Source organism: Pithys albifrons, chromosome 19, assembly GCF_047495875.1.
Source record: "Pithys albifrons albifrons isolate INPA30051 chromosome 19, PitAlb_v1, whole genome shotgun sequence".
Lineage (NCBI taxonomy): Eukaryota > Metazoa > Chordata > Aves > Passeriformes > Thamnophilidae > Pithys > Pithys albifrons.
Window position 1 is genome coordinate 929,284 of NC_092476.1, and position 17,870 is coordinate 947,153.

The window sequence follows — 17,870 nt, forward strand, 5'->3', positions numbered from 1 at the left end:
GAGGTCCTTTAGCTTTCAGGGCCAGCACCACAAAATAGTCCTTTCCACCACACAGCTCAGCACAGAGGTACCAACCCAGCCCGTCCCCTACTCATGTTCCCTCAGGATACACCACATTGATCAGGAACACGAAGTTCCTTTTTGGAGCCTGCTGGTACAGTTTGATGGGCACGTTTATAAGGGAATTGCACACAGCAGGAAGAGGAATTCCTGTTGGAGGCCCTACCCTGCCTCCACACCCAGGACAGGTGGAGAAAAACCTCCTTTTCAAGGCACTTTGGAGAAGGTGAACAGCCTGGTTGTTCCGAGCTGTTGTCTGGATGGGCTCCTTTCTCCAAGGATAAGGGAAGGAACCTGCAGCTGGATGGCATTCACAACAAGGGAGCACATGCTCTTGCTTAAATTATTGAGGTGCTTTTGTCCAGTCCTTCCCTCCCATTAGTTCATAACTTGGATTAGGAACTGAATTTAAGAGTGCAGCTCTCAAATCAGTTCCATGTACATTTTTAAGGTGTTGCTGTGTAATGTCACACCAGAGCTCAGCTGCAGACTGAAAGTCAGTCCCAGGAACAAAGGGCTTGCATGACTTTTGCTGGGGAAATTCAATGTATTTCCAATTGCCATTTTATTTAGGATAACAAAACTCAAGGTGTATCAATATACTGATATGCTAAATCATACTACTATTCCATCACATCATTAGTAGAAATAAGTTAACATTGTATTTGCTGTTCTGAACATGTACTTTCCCCCAAGCAGCCATTTTACACTAAACTCCAGGAAATCCAGGTTTACCCTCATCTGTCCCATTTCCCCTATCCCAGATTAGCTTCCATTTCTATGAATATCCAGACCCAGCAGCAGCTTCCAGCAAGTCAGTTTTAAGTGAACACCTCCTCAGAACTGGAATTCAACAGATGCTTACACTGTAAACATTCAACAAATGTTGGTTTTGGAAAATGTCACTGCATTTTATTTTAAAAAGAGTCAAAACCAATCTAAAACCATGATATGCTTTGAGAGGCTGCAATTCCAGCAGTATGGATGAGGTTGCTAAGTTGAGGTGTTCACTAGTTGAAAAAGCACCTGGAAAAAACAGACTGATGTAGGTAAGAATGTTCTTATTTTAAATTCTGAGCCTTCTTGTTCAGAAAATTGAAAGCAACCACTGCCAGTGCCAAGAAGTCCAGACCTCTGTATGAATATTCAGCTGCCACTGCAGTGGGCTTTTTAAAAATTTACTTTTATGTACATTTGGTACTGACAAAGGGTACAAACACCAGTGGAACTTGTCAACTTCCAAAGTGTCTGAAGGCCTTTACCTGTGTGAGCAGCTCTTTCAGTCACACAGCCCAAGCCCCTCTGCCACAGCCACGCTGTGTCTGGCCAACAATCATGTGCTGGTTTAGGATGTTCTTATGATTATGTATCAAAAGTCTACATGAAAATATAAGCAACCATCCAGCTTCTCATCCAGTCAAAAAGAGAGCTTTTAATACACCAGCTTCACACCTACAAGCCCCAGGTACCTACAGGGCTCCTCCCATGTAGAAAACAACTCTTCACATCCCCAATATGGAGTGCTAATAAATCCTTGCCATGAAAGGAGTCGATACAAAATAAATGTGTTAACAGTGACTTGCAAACTCAAATGATTTCCAGCACTTCAATTGAATAGCTCTGAGAGTCTCTCAGGTGGTTAAGTCTTTGTAATTCCCTCAAACTTCCTTCAATCTTGTTGAGTTCAGAGTAGAACCTCACCTAAAAAGAAGAAAACACAGACATTCATAGTAAAATAGATTTTGATTCTTTTCATCCATTATCCTCCTGTGGTTCTGCAGTTTCAGATGTTTGAACCAAACAAACACAGCAGCTTTTGAAATCAAAATGAGACAGAGGCAACTGCCAGTTCATGCTCAGGAAGGAGCACACAGAGGAGGATAGACAGCATTTGATTCACTCTGGAATTCACTCTTGTCTGCCTTCCCTCTGCTCTTAACACCATATTCCAAATCCAACTGAAAATGAAACCATTATCCCAGAAGATGCAACTTACTTGGGCTCTCACAAACTTGTGCAGGTTTGAAAGCAACTCCTTTGCTTCTGGCAGTATCACCATGACAGTGAAATGAGCATCCAGTAACAGGCACATCCAATCCATGACCTGAAGACAGACAAGAACACGACACTTCCCCTTCACAATCTGCAGAGGACGCAGATTTTGCCTTAAAAGCTCAGCCCTGAAACATGAAATTCCAAAGCAAAATGCAGGGGGTGATATTTTAGGGCAGTATATTTGGGGTTGGATTGTTGCAGTGTTTGTATCTGATCTCACACAGATTTTATCCAGAGACAAGACTTTGGAAAATGAATGGAGATGTAATTTGATTTCAGACATTCCCAAGTGCTGCCCAGGCCACACCCCAGAGAGGAGGAGGAGGAGGAGGAGGAGGAGGAGGAGGAGGAGGAGGCCCAGCCCTCTCACCTGGGTGATGGTGGGAGAGCGGACCCCGGGCAGGGTCGTGTTCACCTTCTCACTGCACTTCACATACAGGTAATACAAATACCTGAGGAACAGCTGCAAGCAGAAAAGCCACAACAGTTTTAAAGGACATTTAACACACTCAGGGGTATTTTTCCTGTAACACTCATAAGGTTCTTTTAGATTTATTTTTAGAGCAACATAGATATCTGTATAGTACACAATAAAAACAAGTTTTGTGCTTCTCCTACACCACCCATAGTTGGGTGTTTGAACATTCTCAGCAATATTCAATGAAATGACATTCAGGGGTGATAATCACTGGCACAGTCACTGCAACAGTGCAACTGAACTCAGACAGACCTTTCCAGGAACTTTGCTAAAAACTGTATCAACATTAACAATTCTATCCCAGCTTCCCTTTCAGGAGCCAACAATAAAAGGCTAATGGTCTGAATCAGGTCAGCATCACCTTGTGCTGAGCACAAGTCAAAGATTTCCTTGTCTCTCCAGAACAGAAACCAAGGAGATGTGTCAGTGCTGAGATGGTTTTTCTGGATCACTGAAGGCCACATAAAGTTCCTGAAGCTTTATTTTGGGTTTTGAAACAGGGTGGATTGGTGGGTTTTCCCCTTAAACTGAAAGGTTTTGGGAGGATGTTGATTTGTAATTTTATTTGCCATTATACAGAGTGCAGTTTGTTTCTCATATTTTCTAAATTTCTGTTTCTGATGGAACTGACTGAATTAGTGTCTTGTTCCTTTCTTAAAAAGCATCTAAATCAAGGCAAGGCACTTTTACTTGCTAACAAAATATGAACATCTCCCAGGTAGGTTGGGTCATAAAGAAGGTTTCTTACTTATGTTCCAATAAGCAAGGACCACAAAAACTAGTGAAATTTCCATACCCATGTGCAAAAACATGATATTGCTTAACATTAAATCTTATCAGGAATCTTAATTTAATTTTCATGCATTAGTTTGTTATTCAGACTCCAGTAAGAGTGGTGAGTTTCTTGCATACAACTGAAAAACTCTCTTCTCTTTCCCTCACCCCAAACCAACAAGGGCTGTTACACTTTCCAAAGTTAACATACTTACAATGGCTTGTTGGGCTGGGAGGTTCTTCAGGTGAGGCAAAAGAAACGTTTCACTGTAGGCTGAGTGGAGAATTGCATTTCTGGGCAGTGCCATTAAGGGAGTGAAACTGCAGGGGAAACACCAGCTTCTACAAACCAAACTGAATTCCAAACATCTCTCCAGTTCTTTGAGAGAAGTCCCATTTGAACCATCCTTATTTCTGTCATTAAATACCTGTAGCAACTAAACCATCACCATCCCCTGACCAGTTCTGGTCACTGCAAGGATGTAACTGGCTCCTGTGTTTCAACAGGCAAACATCCAAATCACTGATACCATCTTCTCTTGAACAGAGAAAGTTTTATTGCAGTTTTTGCAATAATTGAAGTTTAACTTGGTGTAGATGCCTTCTAAAAGTTCAGTGTTTCTATTTATATAGCTCATTAAAAATTTGCTAGTTCATATACATTTTCTGTTTATATAACTAACTGAAAAAGGGGAAATTTAGGTGAGATATTGGGAAGGAATACCTGTCTGAGAGGGTGGGCAGGCCCTGGCACAGGTTGGGCAGAGAAGCTGTGGCTGCCCCAGCCCTGGGAGTGCCCAAGGCCAGGCTGGAGCACCCTGGGCTGGTGGGAGGTGTCCCTGCCCATGGCAGGGGGTGGCACTGGGAGAGCTTTAAGGTCCCTCCCCACCCAAACCATTCCATCACTCTATTCTAAACAATTTTTCTACTGAGTAAGAACTTCTCTTATCAGGAATTTCCAGCAGTAACAGAAGAGGAGTCCAACATAAACACCCACACCCCCTACAATGCACTGGCTTTCCTTCCTTACACAGAGGATACAACAGAGCTGCCCTCTGAGGGCCAACAGGGCAGGATTCACCATCACTCTTGGAATGGGTTTGCTTTGGCATTTCAGCATCACACATGTCCTGGTTCAGCTCTGCACCAAAACCATTTTCTACAACTTCAGTCTTCACTCCCTTATTTTTGAGCTGAACATCAATGTAACAGATGACAGAGTCCAGATCCACCTCTGTGCTCCGAAGATGGGCCTCACTGATGCTGCAGAGGGAAATTCCACACATTGCAGACTTTTAATTATTACCTTCCACATCAGCATTGCCTTCTACCCACCAGCAGCACACCATGAACTCTCTGAAGCTTATTATGAAAGTAAAAACACATACTGAAAGTTGATGAAGAAATAAAAACAAGAAGAGTGATTTCAAGTTACCTTAAAAAAGCTTCCAAGCAAGCATAAGTGGTTTCCTCAGGAATGTCTGGAAAGCGTTGTAAGCAGAGTTGTAAGAGATACAGATCTTTCTTCTCCAAAGCAAGAGGCATTAAATCTGGACATAAACTGCAAGAAGAAGCAATGAATGGGTTGCACAGTTCACACCCACTGAGAACTGCACTGACAACTAAGGCAGTTGTACTGATCTTGCTCCCCAGCTGGACTTTTATGGAAGAATCAGCTTCAGCAGAAAATAAGCACCTCTGACAGTAAATTCTGATAATTCAAGAGTGTTTTATAAAGAACTGGATTTCTACCTTTTTAATTATAGTTTTCAAGACTACTCCCTCCAACTGAACAAAAGCAGAGTCCCTCATTACCTGTAGGACAAGTCTCGGGTTTCCACGAGCTGCAGCAGGACATCTTTAGGGTAGAACCTTGGGTTTGACTTGGACCTGTTTGCCAGGGCAGAGACCAAACTCCCAATGGTGGCTTGTAAATCTGGTGTCTGTGCTTTGGCCATCAACTTTCTCAGCTCACTTTCTAACACAGTTGTAGGAGCCTCCTGGAAAAGACAGACCCAGTGCAACTCAGAAATACAGGGCACAGCTTTGAGAACTGTCCTGCTGCTAATTACACCAAGAAGGAAGAGACTTAGCTTTGAATTCAAGCTAAGAACATTTACAGCAAGTCCCTCACCACTCTCTCAAGCATGAAGAGCCAAACAAGGGTCATTGCTCCCTCTGAGCTCAGGGGCCTGGACCTTCCAGTAGCTGCTCATGCATTACGAGACCTCAGTCAGAGCACCAAGGGGTCCAGCCCCAGGGGAACCGCAGGGCACTCACACACCAAGGGAAACTGCACCTATCCCAACACTTGCAGCAAGTTCTAGGAAGCAACTCAACAGCTCATTCCTGTATTTTCAGCAGAATTCCAGGCATTCAGACTTCCTAGAGCTGAAATGCCTTCAGCAAAATTAACCCCATAAATAAGAACCTAAAAAAGCAGAGTCCAGGTGAAATATCCTCCCATCTAATTTACTGTGAGAGACTGTCAGTAAGAATGACCAAATTTGTGCAGGTTTTCAGAACTCAGCTCTGCACTGTACAGTTCTCAAACACACTCCTATGACAAAACCCAATGTCATCATGTCCAAACTCTGTTCTTGCACAATAAATAATATCCTCAACTCACCTGTCCAAGGCAGCTTTGTCAGCCTGATGTGTGCAAGAGGCCATGGAGAAAGATAACAGCTTCAGAGACACCTAGAACATTCTGAGAGTGTCTAAGCACTACTGGAGGGTATTTGGTTTACTTACCTGCAGGTTTAGTGAATGCTGCCCAACTGATAAGCTCTCTGGCTGTACTTCAGCCACACTGCTCCTTCTTGACCTTAACTATGGCAAAGAAAAACAAACAGTCACTCTGCAGCTCCTGCTCATTTGAGGATTTCCAGCAGGATAACTGGGAACCTCATGTGTCAGCTTGGGCACAGATTGCTGCAGATTCCAGCAGCAACTCCAACCCCAGGAACAGGGTTAGCAATAATGAGCAACACAAAGTGAAACTCCCTCCTGCTCCAGCACCTGAAAGCAGAATTAGCAGCATGGGGAACAGGCCAGACAAAGAGAAACCTCACAGGACCCCAATGCCAACTTACACTCATCCTGGACTCAGCTTTTAGAGCTGCAGATTCCTGGGACTGAAGGGAAACCCTCAGCTCTTCATCCTCCAGGGTGTTCCAGTTCACACATGAAGACACAGCTGGGAACACACAAACCAAACTGTCTGAAGGTGACACTTAGAGCACATTTATTGAAATATAAATATTGCATCAACTTCTTCAGCTAATAGATACTTTCTGAAATACAAGCCAAGTGACTTTATGCCAAGGAAGTTGCAGTTTATCTCAGCAGAACACTTTTTTCATACTGTTTCTTCAATTTGCCTCTGGGAGGAAAAAAATTAAGTTATTACACAGTTTCTTCTGAGCATTCCTTGCAACAACACTTTATCAATGCAGTTTAATGAAAACCACTATGGCAGTACAATTTTAAACTGAAGTTCACATTCCAAAGTTTGATATTGCCCTATCTAATCACAAACTCTGCAAATGTACTTTAGGGAAGAGCATTTCATTGTCTTCAGGATTCACCACCAGCATTCCAGTGCTTTCAGTAATTTTTGTATCTGAATGACAGCCCAGGTGAAGTGAATCCACAATAAAACCTGACATTTGTGTGCTTTGGTGTTCCAGCAGCAGGAAATTTAACAGCCAGGAGCACAGCACAGGGTTGGGCTTCTCCAAGCTGTTCATTCAATTGATTTCATAGGATTGTGCTAAAATAACCTTTATACAACTTCAGAAAATTCCAGAAGTCTTCCTTTTCCAAGATCTTTTCACTGTAGTTATAAAAACATCTTACCAGGGGTTTGCCTGTCCTTGAGCTTTCCCACAGCAGCTGCCAGGGATGAGGTTTCACACTTGTACATGATCACAGTCAGCACTTTCCCATGAGTTAAAAAAAACTTTTCCTCGTAACACCAGAACTGCAAAACATCAAAAATGTGCCCCTGATGAGCAGAGCAGAGAAGTGGGTTCCTCCTTACTAGAAAGCTCAACTAAAAGCCACTGATCAGGATTTTTTAATTATTTTCAGTAAGTTTAACACTTGTCAGCAGACCCTCATTAACTGTTTATTTTAAATGTAGAAATTAGAAGTGTTGAGTATTTTTCAGGGATATCTTGAGCACAGTGGCATTAATTCCACTGATAATTTTACTTTTTAGGTTCCCACTTGTGCAATTTTAAGACAAAACCAGTGAGCTGTTCCAGTTCACTGGTGCATTTATTATTTAGGTGTTTTACCTACTTGACACCTGCAATCACCTTGCAAAGCTGTTCAGGGAGATCATATCAGGCCATCAACTGCAAATCATCTGAACAGAACACACACTGGCAGGGCTTGTGTTTAATTACAGATTCATTTCCACCAAATAATCAAGACTATCAGAAGTGAGAAGGCACTAAATTAATCAAAGAAATTGGCCCTGGCTGCTCTTCCCCTGCTAAATATCCTGACAAATAACCCACCAACAGATCAATGGCAGCTTTGCTCAGGAGTTGGCACCTGTGCAGCAGAGCTGTGCCCCCCACAGCCCCTGCCCAGGGGGCAAACACCCCACACTCACCTGGCCACTGGTGCCCAGGGGACAAACACACCACACTCACCTGGCCACTGGTGCCCAAACACACCACACTCACCTGGCCTGGTGCCCAAACACCCCACACTCACCTGGCCACTGGTGCCCAAACACCCCACACTCACCTGGCCACTGGTGCCCAAACACACCACACTCACCTGGCCTGGTGCCCAAACACACCACACTCACCTGGCCACAGGTGCCCAGGGGACAAACACACCACACTCACCTGGCCACAGGTGCCCAGGGGACAAACACACCACACTCACCTGGCCACAGGTGCCCAGGGGGCAAACACCCCACACTCACCTGGCCTGGTGCCCAAACACCCCACACTCACCTGGCCACAGGTGCCCAAACACCCCACACTCACCTGGCCACAGGTGCCCAAACACACCACACTCACCTGGTCACAGGTGCCCAAACACACCACACTCACCTGGCCACAGGTGCCCAAACACATCACACTCACCTGGCCACTGGTGGCCAAACACACCACACTCACCTGGCCACTGGTGCCCAGGGGACAAACACACCACACTCACCTGGCCACTGGTGCCCAGGGGCAGCTCCTTCGAGGTCTGCAGCGTCTGGAACTTTGTGTTCCAGATGGTCAGGCACTCTGAGGGCAGAAGAGAGAGCAGTTACAACCCCAAAAAGCAACACAAATGCTACACTTGCCTTTGGTGCTTTCAGTTACAAGCCCTTGAGGAATGGAAGTAACTGTTGCCAAAGAGCTCAGCCAGTGGAGTTTTCAGCCCCGGGAATTCCGTCACTGGGGTTAGAGCTCAGTGTTCAAAGAGGAGCTGCTTTCCCAGGGAAGGGCTTTAAACAAGAGGCTGTGGCAAGAAGGGCAGCACAACTTTCCTGCTTGGTGCTTTGAGGAAGGAAATTTTAGCTCTTATGACACCTTCCTGTGATTTTCCAAGTTACCTTTGGGGTCTTTCCCAGGTGCACTCAGAGTGCCCAGCACTGCCACGTGGTCTTTGTCCAGCACCACTAAAGATGTGCCTTTCAGAACACTCCCAGACACTGAGAGGTTGAGCAGCAGAGACCTGGGCAAAGTCTGTTCTTCCTCTTCAGTATCTTCCTGCAGAGGTATCAGAACCTTGTACACACAGTCATTGGAACCTGCCCAAAAAAGGGATCACTCTTATCACGTTTCTGTGGAAAAGCTGTTTGATACTGTAAGGCAAAAAAACATCTAAAAAGAACAAAATCCAGGGAATGCTGAAAGAAGAAATAATACAGGATATTAAAAGGACACATTATGATGCAAAGCAGCAAAATAAAGGTACAGCAAAAGATCTGCAAGGTATAAGTGATAACAGGTAGGAACAGTTGGCTTTTGCAGCTATTGAAGCATCAGGAAGGTTAATTACCACTTCTAGCTGGTTTAGAAAGTTTAAAGAGCTAAAAATATTAAACAACTATTCATAAATACCAAGATTTTATGTCCTTTCATGCAATTCTTTGCTTCATTATCACATCCTGTTAGAAGGCATAACTTACACAGACACAGCAGGGTGACAGTTTGGTTTTTCAGACAGGCTGTGAAACTCAGTGGTTTGGACAATTCCTGGGGCTCCAGCCTGTACTTGTGTACACTCTCCTGCTTAGGTTTCTGTACATACACAAAGAAGGCCCCATCCTAAAACAAGAGAAAATAAAGTGTTCCTTTAATGCACACAAAAAAGAGAGAAGAGAAATTCAGATGTTGGCACTGCATAACTTGGCATGTCCTGCAAAGACGTTGTGTTTTCCAAAGGACATTCAGCCCAATTCAGACAAGTCTGCAGCCCAGAATGTGAGGGCAGTTCTGATCTGATGCCAGAAATGGAGTCACAGAAGCATTTGCAGAGAGACAGATTCACATATAACTCCTTTGTAAAAACCATCAATCCTACTCTTCACAATGAGCAAGGAAGAGCCTCACAGTGTCTGCTGTGCTTCATCTCAACTGTTCTCTGAAGTTCTAAGAGACCCCTCAGCCCTGAAAGCAACACAACTTCCATCCAGCTGCTGTAGTGATTACAGCAGGATAATGATCTCACTAAAAGCCCTTAAAATCGAAGGAAATAGGTGATGGATTTGGAAAGCAGCACTTAGATCTGCTGCTATGAAAGTTTTTAAAAGCAAAAGAATTTAACTCACTTTCTCAGTAGTGAAAATCACAACAGGTTGTTGACTTTCCATAAAAGCTGCACTCCACCTAAAACCAGAAAGCTGCATGAACATCCTCCAAATTCTCAGTTTACATCTGAAGTCAGAACACTATTCTTTAGGCAACTTCTTATTTTAGGATATTTATTTAAATAATTCTAAGATTTTAAAAACAATGTGTTGGGAAAAAAACACCCAGCCCCAAGATCTTGGGTTTTGATTCCTCCCCATCCCCTCAAAAAAGGGAACAACTTCCATCCCCACTGCCAGTTCCCCTGAGAAAGCAGTGCCAGAAGGTCACCCCACTGACCTGATGGCTTCATCTGAGATGACACTTTCAATCTCCTGCTGTGGGGCTTCCAGGAGCACGTCGAGGGTCCGCACGGCCCCCGCCCGGAACAGCACGACGGGCCCGGCCTGGGGCAGGGAGTGCACCCTGTGCACGTCTGCAGAGAGCTGAGGGGACACACAGGGCTCAGCCACCCCAGGGCACAGGCTGCAGGCACTGATGGGAGCTCTTAACAGAAGGAGGAGCCCTGAGACTCCCAACAGTGTAGATCTGGTTGCTGGAGTGCTCTGAATAATGTGAATTACTGCCCAGCAGAAAGCCAGGAGAGCGTCCTGGGGAGCAGCAGGTTCCTGAATCACACCAGGAAACCATAACTGAGGGTCAGGAGCTCACACAAAGTGGTGTTTGACACACCAGTCAGCAGAACACAAAGACTGTACTTGAATACAACTACAGAAAGTCCTCAGAGGCTTTGGGCTTGGAATAGCAATCATTGTAAGAGCAATACTGTGATGAGAAAGTCAGTCCAAGGGGACTCCCTGCAACACTCCCCAACATCAGGGAGCACAAGTTAAAGCACTGGCCAGCTAAAATTTAGTATGATCCATCCTGTGAAAACTAAAGCATCTCTTTCCTCCACCAGGACCCAAAACATTCACATAAAGCAAACAAGAGACTTACTGTTGCTTTAAAGGCCTTGTCCAAATTAATATCTTCATTCTTCCATATTCTTAAAACCTTTAAGAGAAGCATCACTTTTAAGCCCAATGAAACAGTAACACCCAGAATTCTCAGCACCCAAATACCAGTAACTGCACCAGGAGGGAAATACACAGAAGTATCCACTGGTGATCTGAGTGGGAACTGTCCCAGGGACAGTTTGCAAGGGAAGAAGCTGAGGCAGAGACAACAGGAATAGCAACCAAGCTCAGAAATCCTGAACCAGAAAGAAAAGATGGGAAAGAATAAGGAAAAAGATACAGCAGAACTCTAAATGAAACTGGAGTCAGGTTAAGATAGAGATGGCCTGATCTGGAAGAGAATGTTTCAGGAACAGTGGAAGGTCAGGAAAGGTATTTCCTCACCCAGAAGGAAAAGCCAAAGGCTCAGCACAATCTCAACCAACACCACGTGCACACAGAGCAACGTTTAACTGCAGAGCAGGAGCAGGAAACCAACGGTGGAGGTACAACCATCACAGCCCTCTCAGTGCAGTGTCAGTGCAGCTGTAACTGCCCCCCAGGCTGCAGGAGCAGGAACAACCCACCCCTGGGGAAGGCAAGCCCTGGGGATGCTCTGAGGGCTCCTCATGTCACTGCTGTGCCGAGGGCTCCTCACACTCACACTCAGCCCAAAAGGCAGCCCTGCTGAGCTCCCCTCCCTGCACTCCCCAGGACCCCCCAGATGTTTTGCTCCCAGGGAAGCCCCAGACCCTCAGCTCTCACCCTGTCGTCGTGGACAGCGACGTACTCGTGGGTCTCCCAGTTGCACACGACGGGGCAGGTGAGAACCTGCCCGTGTTTCACCGACCAGCAGCCCAGGGGCTTCTGATCTGAGATCTGCAACAGAGACACTGTCTGTAAAACAGCACAGCAGAAAGAACCTGGGGGGTTCTCATCACAGAAAGGAACATCTGACCTGAATGAGAACATTAAAATATGGAAACTGCTCTACCCAAATTCCTCTGGAGTGTTCCTGTTTCTGACTTGAACACCAATGATTTCAGAATAACAGGAAAGAACTCGACAGTCATTAAAATTATTTCTTTTCACGTAAGAAATAACTGTGACCTGTAACAGTCTGAAGGGCTCATGCCATGAAGAACAGGGACGAGGCAGAGCTTTTCCAGGGGGAGAATGAGGGAGGGGACGAGGGAGGGGAAGGGGGGGAATGAGGGAGGGGAATGAATGAGAGAGGGAATAATGAGGTGGGGGGAATAATGGGGGGGGGGGCGTGAGGGGGGGACATGAGGGGGGGGACATGAGGGGGGGACATGAGGGGGGGACATGAGGGGGGGACATGAGGGGGGGACATGAGGGGGCACATGAGGGGGGACATGAGGGGGACATGAGGGGGGACATGAGGGGGGACATGAGGGGGACATGAGGGAGGACGTGAGGGAGGACATGAGGGAGGACATGAGGGGGGGACATGAGGGGGACATGAGGGAGGACGTGAGGGAGGACATGAGGGGGGGACATGAGGGGGGGACATGAGGGAGGACATGAGGGAGGACATGAGGGAGGACGTGAGGGAGGACGTGAGGGAGGACATGAGGGAGGACATGAGGGGGGGCGTGAGGGAGGACATGAGGGAGGCAGCGCGGCCCCGGCCCCGGCCGCCCCCATGCCGGGCCGCGGGTGGTACCTTGAAGAGCGTGGCGTTCCGGCCGCGCTCGGTGAGCAGCACGAGGTCGGGGCCCGGGCCCGGCTCCAGCCCCAGCTCCTGTCCCTGTCCCTGTCCCTGTCCCTGCCCGGGGCCGCCGCCGGGGCCGGGCCCGCGCAGCGTGAACGACCCGCACAGCGCCGCCATCTTGGCCCGGCCGCCTCTCGCGAGACCCGGCGCGGCGCGCGAGACCCGGCGGGGGCGGGGCCGCGACAGCGCCCGCGGGTATCGCGACAGGAGCGCTCGTGTCGCACGGCCCGGCCCGGCCCGGTCCGGCCCCACCGGCACTGCCCGGCTGTGCCGCGGCACCCGCGCCCCTGGAGAGATCGTGGAATCGCGATCTGTGCTCAGAATTGTCCCGGCACGGCACAGTCGCGGGTCAGTCACGATCCAGGCCCTGGGGCACTTGGCCCCAGTAGGGGGCGACCATTCCGTTCCCACGGCCGGTGCCGGGAGTGTCCTGGTGTGTGTGCTAATGAGACACGTCACGTCCGTGCTAATGAGCCATGTCAAACATGCTAATGAGATGTCACGTGTATGCAAATGAGACACGTCACGTGTATGCAAATGAGATACGTCACGTATATGCAAATGAGATGCGGCACGTGTATGCAAATGAGATAAGTCACGTGTATGCAAATGAGATATGTCACGTGTATGCAAATGAGATGCGTCACGTGTATGCAAATGAGATACGTCACGTGTATGCAAATGAGATGCGGCACGTGTATGCAAATGTATACGTCATGTGTATGCAAATGAGATATGTCGCGTGTATGCTAATGAGATACGTCATGTGTATGCAAATGAGATATGTCACGTGCATGCTGATACTATCATGAACATGCTAATGAGATACATCACACGCATGCTAATGAGATCTGTCACGTGTATGCCAATGAAAGAGCCTGCATATTAATTAGGTGCATGCTAATGAACTGGTCACGTGCATGTAATGAATAAGTCACGTATGCAAACATGTCTTGCATATTAATGAGATGCGTGGCTATGCTAATAAGCTGTCACGTGCCCGCCAATGAAACAGGTCACGTGTATGCAAATGAGAGTCGTGCATATTGATTTGCATATGCTAATGAGGGGGTGTGTACGGTAATAGGACGATCCCGTGCACGCAAATGAGACACTGTTTTATGTTAATGAGATGCATGAGTATGCTAATGAGCGGTCACGTGTATGCCAATGAGATATTTTTGCATATTGAGATGTTACATATGCTAATGAGACAAACCACGTGTATGCTAATGAAGGGACCACGCATATGCTAATGAGGTGAATCACGTGCCTGCAAATGACAGCTATTCTTGCATATTAATGAGGCACGCGCATGCTGATCAGTCGAGTCATTGCACACAATGAATTAGCCGTGTGTGTGCTAATGAGCAGCGATATTACATATTAATGATGACCCGTGTGTATGTTAATGAGAGGGGTCACCTCTATGATAATGAGCGGGTCACGTGCACGCCAATTAGCAGCGGATCAAGGGCTTCTCCGCCCCGCTCTCGATCCATCCTCGCTGGGCTCGGGACGGCGAGTCCCTCCTGTCCCACTGTCCCCTGCCCCGCTGTCCCCTGTCCCCAGAGAGCGGTGAGTCCCTCCCGCCCCGCTGTCCCCTGTCCCACTGTCCCCTGTCCCCAGAGAGCGGTGAGTCCCTCCTGTCCCGGTGTCCCGTCCCACTGGCCCCTGTCCCCAGAGAGCGGTGAGTCCCTCCTGTCCCGCTGTCCCCTGTCCCGCTGTCCCCTGTCCCCAGGGAGCGGTGAGTTCCTCCTGTCCCCTGTCCCCAGCGCTGTCCCCTGTCCCACTGTCCCCTGTCACCAGCGCTGTCCCCAGGGACCGGTGAGTTCCTCCTGTCCCCTGTCCCCAGCGCTGTCCCCTGTCCCCACCGCAGTCCCCAGCGCTGTCCCCAGCCCCTCTGCCCCCCGAGACTCCCAGTGTGACCCTTCCCGGCGCTGTCCCCGTCCCCTCCGTCCCGTCCCGTCCCGTCCCCGCCGCCGGGCAGCGCTCCGGCCCCGCGCGCGCCTCTGGAGCAGGGAGAGCTGTTTCTATGGAGAAAAAGCCTCTCCGAGAGCCGCTGTACAGGGAAAATGTTGTTGATTACAATTAACTGACTCGGAGACAAGTCTGAGAGGCTTTGAGTGGCCTCTTTTCCAGCATTTTCCAGTTGTTTGGTCCAACACTGCGCTGCCAAACCCCGCACGCAGAGTTCGATTCCCCGCTGGAAACAAAACTTCCTTGTCAGCCCTGTGGGCATTCACAAGTGAATGGGGCAGTGCCAGACCGGAGGGGCACCTGCCCTGGGAAAAACATCCTCATGGAGCTGAGGCACAACTCAAAGGAGGAGAGGTTGGAAGGGCTTTAAATTTGCCTTACAAAGCCAATTCTTTGTGCTGTTTCATTTTGAGGAAGGGACTTGCAGAGCTGGGGGTAGAAACAGTAATGGATAAAGGTTAATGAGGAGGCTCCTGCCCAGAGGAGACCCTGTAAGAGAAAACAGTCACCGTTGTAAAGAATAGTTGTTGGTAGTTTATTTACAACAAAATGCAAGGAAAAATACAATATTAAAAATAATAAATAACTTGGAAAAATACCAGAAACTAAGTGATATGAATGAGGAAAATGACAGATTCTCCTGCTGAGCCTTGCACTATTTAACATGCAGAGCAAATCAAGACTTGGTCCTTCTTTGATGGTGGTGATGTAGTGCCTGATGTTGCCATCAGTGCTCTAAATTAAAGAAATGAAATATTGGACATAACAGAATCATGTGAAATTATCACAGAAATGAATAAACCAATGAAACCTGTTTTAGTGACACCACAGCACTACAGGAGACTGTAACTCAATGACCATGCTGTTCATTTAAAGCAAAACATTGTTAGACTTAGTCAGCAATTTTAACTTACACACAGAAACCCAAGTCCAAACAATGGCAACAGAAAATCTCCTATCGACAGGCTCATGAATTCTCTCTTACTGCACTCACTATTTGATAAAAAGCATAATACATTTGGCTTGTTTCAAAGGTAACACATCAGTTTGAAGTTATAGTGCAGCCAAGCTTCAAAGCAGCTTTTACAAAGTACAGCGGTCTTGTTACAAACTGAAATTCAAGGAACAAATATTTCAGTTTCAAAGTCTCTACAGTAACAATTAATGCAAATTGGCTACTAGATGTCACAAAATCACCTTCCAGAATAATCAAAAAAGCCAAAGAATAAGGTCAAATAGTTTCTTTCCATAGGATTTGTCCAGTCATTTACAAAGTCGACCATTACATTCATAAGAATTCCCACTGAGTGCGTGTTTCAGGAATGTGCTGCTCCTCACAGCCTTTGTGGGTCCCTCCCTTCGGGATGTATTGGGAGATCAACCCTCCTGAAGCTGCACTGAATTGCCAGTTGTTTTGCAATGATTGTTCTCTCCAAATTACAGACAAGTACAAGCAGAGCTGGGAGCAGGTTTTCACAGAAACCTGAACAAACTAAGCACATTTTTTGCTCTGAACTGTATTCTTGATAAAAAATTCCTTGCCAAGTCCCAGCAGAGCTGTATCCTGGAATTCCTGTCACTGTGGCAGGGAACAGCAGCAGGGCTGTGGTGCTGCTCAGCTTTGCTGCCTGACACCGTGCTCAGTAATTAATCACAGCTTGTAGTTTTGCAAAAGAAGTGAGGAACACCTGCAAAACTCTGTTTTAATCCTAATAAACATGTTGGGAAATACAACAGAAAGCACCGGGAGAAGCCAGTATTGAAAACAACCCCTTCACCTCAGGGTGTTCCACTGGAGTACTCAGTTCCTCCTCACTTCAATGTGCCAATCATGATACTAAATAATAATAATAAAATAGATTAGACCAGTTGTAATTGTGATTCCATCATCTGCACCCCTGTGAAGATGAAATAATAAACCAATGCAGGAAAGTTTTGTTTGCAGCTTCTCTTTAAACCAACCAACCATCACCCATCAGGGTACCAATGCCTCAAAATCAGCAGCTCTGGGAAGAAAAGCAAAGCCAAGCATGGGCAGGAGGTGGGATAAAGCAGGAGGTCAGACCACAGCAAACCTCCTGAGCTCCTGCACTTTGCTGGCTACAGGATTTTCTGTCAGGCAAATACACACTTGTTTTCAGTGCAGGTTGGCAATGGAATTACTTCTCCTGCTACCAACCCACCCCCTCAATACCACACATTCCACATGACTTGGATTGCAGCTGCATCCATCAGGATTCCAGAGCATTCCAACCACTGTGACCTGTCCAGGTGAGGGGCCACCCCCAAAGTGACTGTTCAGTGTTCAGGGACAGCTCAGCTCTGCAGGACTCTCTTTATTCCACCCATGCACCACATCACTCTGCCCCTGATCCAGGTGGGAGCTGTCCCTGCCTTCCTGCACAGCCCCAGGAGACAGAACTGCCACCACAGTCTGGGTGGCAGAGCCCGAAGGGCCCCAAGCCAGGGGCAGCAGGGAAAGGGTCTCACCGAGTTCCCACCGTGATCAGGAAGGAGGGGACAGACACTCCTGCCACTTGTTTTACTCCTCCTTCCACAATCCCTCTGGGAAACATCCTTGTCTGCATTTGAATTCCTGAGATTTGAGAGTGATTTCACAGGCAGACCAGGAGGAGCATTCCTGGTCCCTCAACATCCCCCACGACTCATTTCCTTTTTCAAGTGACTGATTTTGTGCCCCTGCCCCAGATGACCCAGCAGATTGTGCTGCTTAGGAAAGACGTGAGGCAGGAAAGAAAAAGGAGCCTCCTGTTTTCTTTCCTTTACATCCAAGGTCTCCCAGCCTGACTACCCCTCTTGTTCCAGCAAGGAAAAGACAGAATTCATTGGTTTTGCTTCTCCACTGGCACAGTTCAGCTGCTTTTTTCAGTCTCACCCACAGACCACCACTGGTGAACACCAGCACGGACTCTGGGCTCACAAGGGGACAGGGCAGAGCCAGTAAAATACATTATTTACAAGAAATAGGTGGTTTCTTTTACAAATTCTGTGCAAGG

At 47.2% G+C, this 17,870-nt stretch overlaps 2 protein-coding genes across 2 annotated transcripts; one reads left to right on the forward strand and one right to left on the reverse strand.

The window, feature by feature from the left end:
* Positions 1-1,609: 1,609 nt before the first annotated feature.
* Positions 1,610-13,315, reverse strand: NOL11 (nucleolar protein 11). Its single transcript, XM_071573708.1, has 18 exons — positions 12,826-13,315; positions 11,904-12,017; positions 11,140-11,196; positions 10,480-10,625; positions 10,161-10,218; positions 9,519-9,657; positions 8,940-9,137; positions 8,552-8,628; positions 7,229-7,352; positions 6,463-6,566; positions 6,122-6,199; positions 5,183-5,367; positions 4,803-4,928; positions 4,409-4,630; positions 3,583-3,661; positions 2,486-2,578; positions 2,057-2,164; positions 1,610-1,761 (listed from the first exon to the last, which is right to left on the reverse strand). The coding sequence occupies exons 1-18, from the start codon at positions 12,988-12,990 to the stop codon at positions 1,648-1,650; spliced, it is 2,187 nt and encodes a 728-aa protein (XP_071429809.1). The 5' UTR covers positions 12,991-13,315; the 3' UTR covers positions 1,610-1,647.
* A 43-nt stretch (positions 13,316-13,358) lies between these two features.
* Positions 13,359-14,968, forward strand: LOC139680934 (uncharacterized). The gene is made up of 4 exons (XM_071573985.1): positions 13,359-13,580; positions 14,337-14,508; positions 14,615-14,700; positions 14,753-14,968. Exons 1-4 carry the CDS (start codon positions 13,359-13,361, stop codon positions 14,966-14,968), a joined length of 696 nt encoding a protein of 231 aa, XP_071430086.1.
* Positions 14,969-17,870: the final 2,902 nt, after the last annotated feature.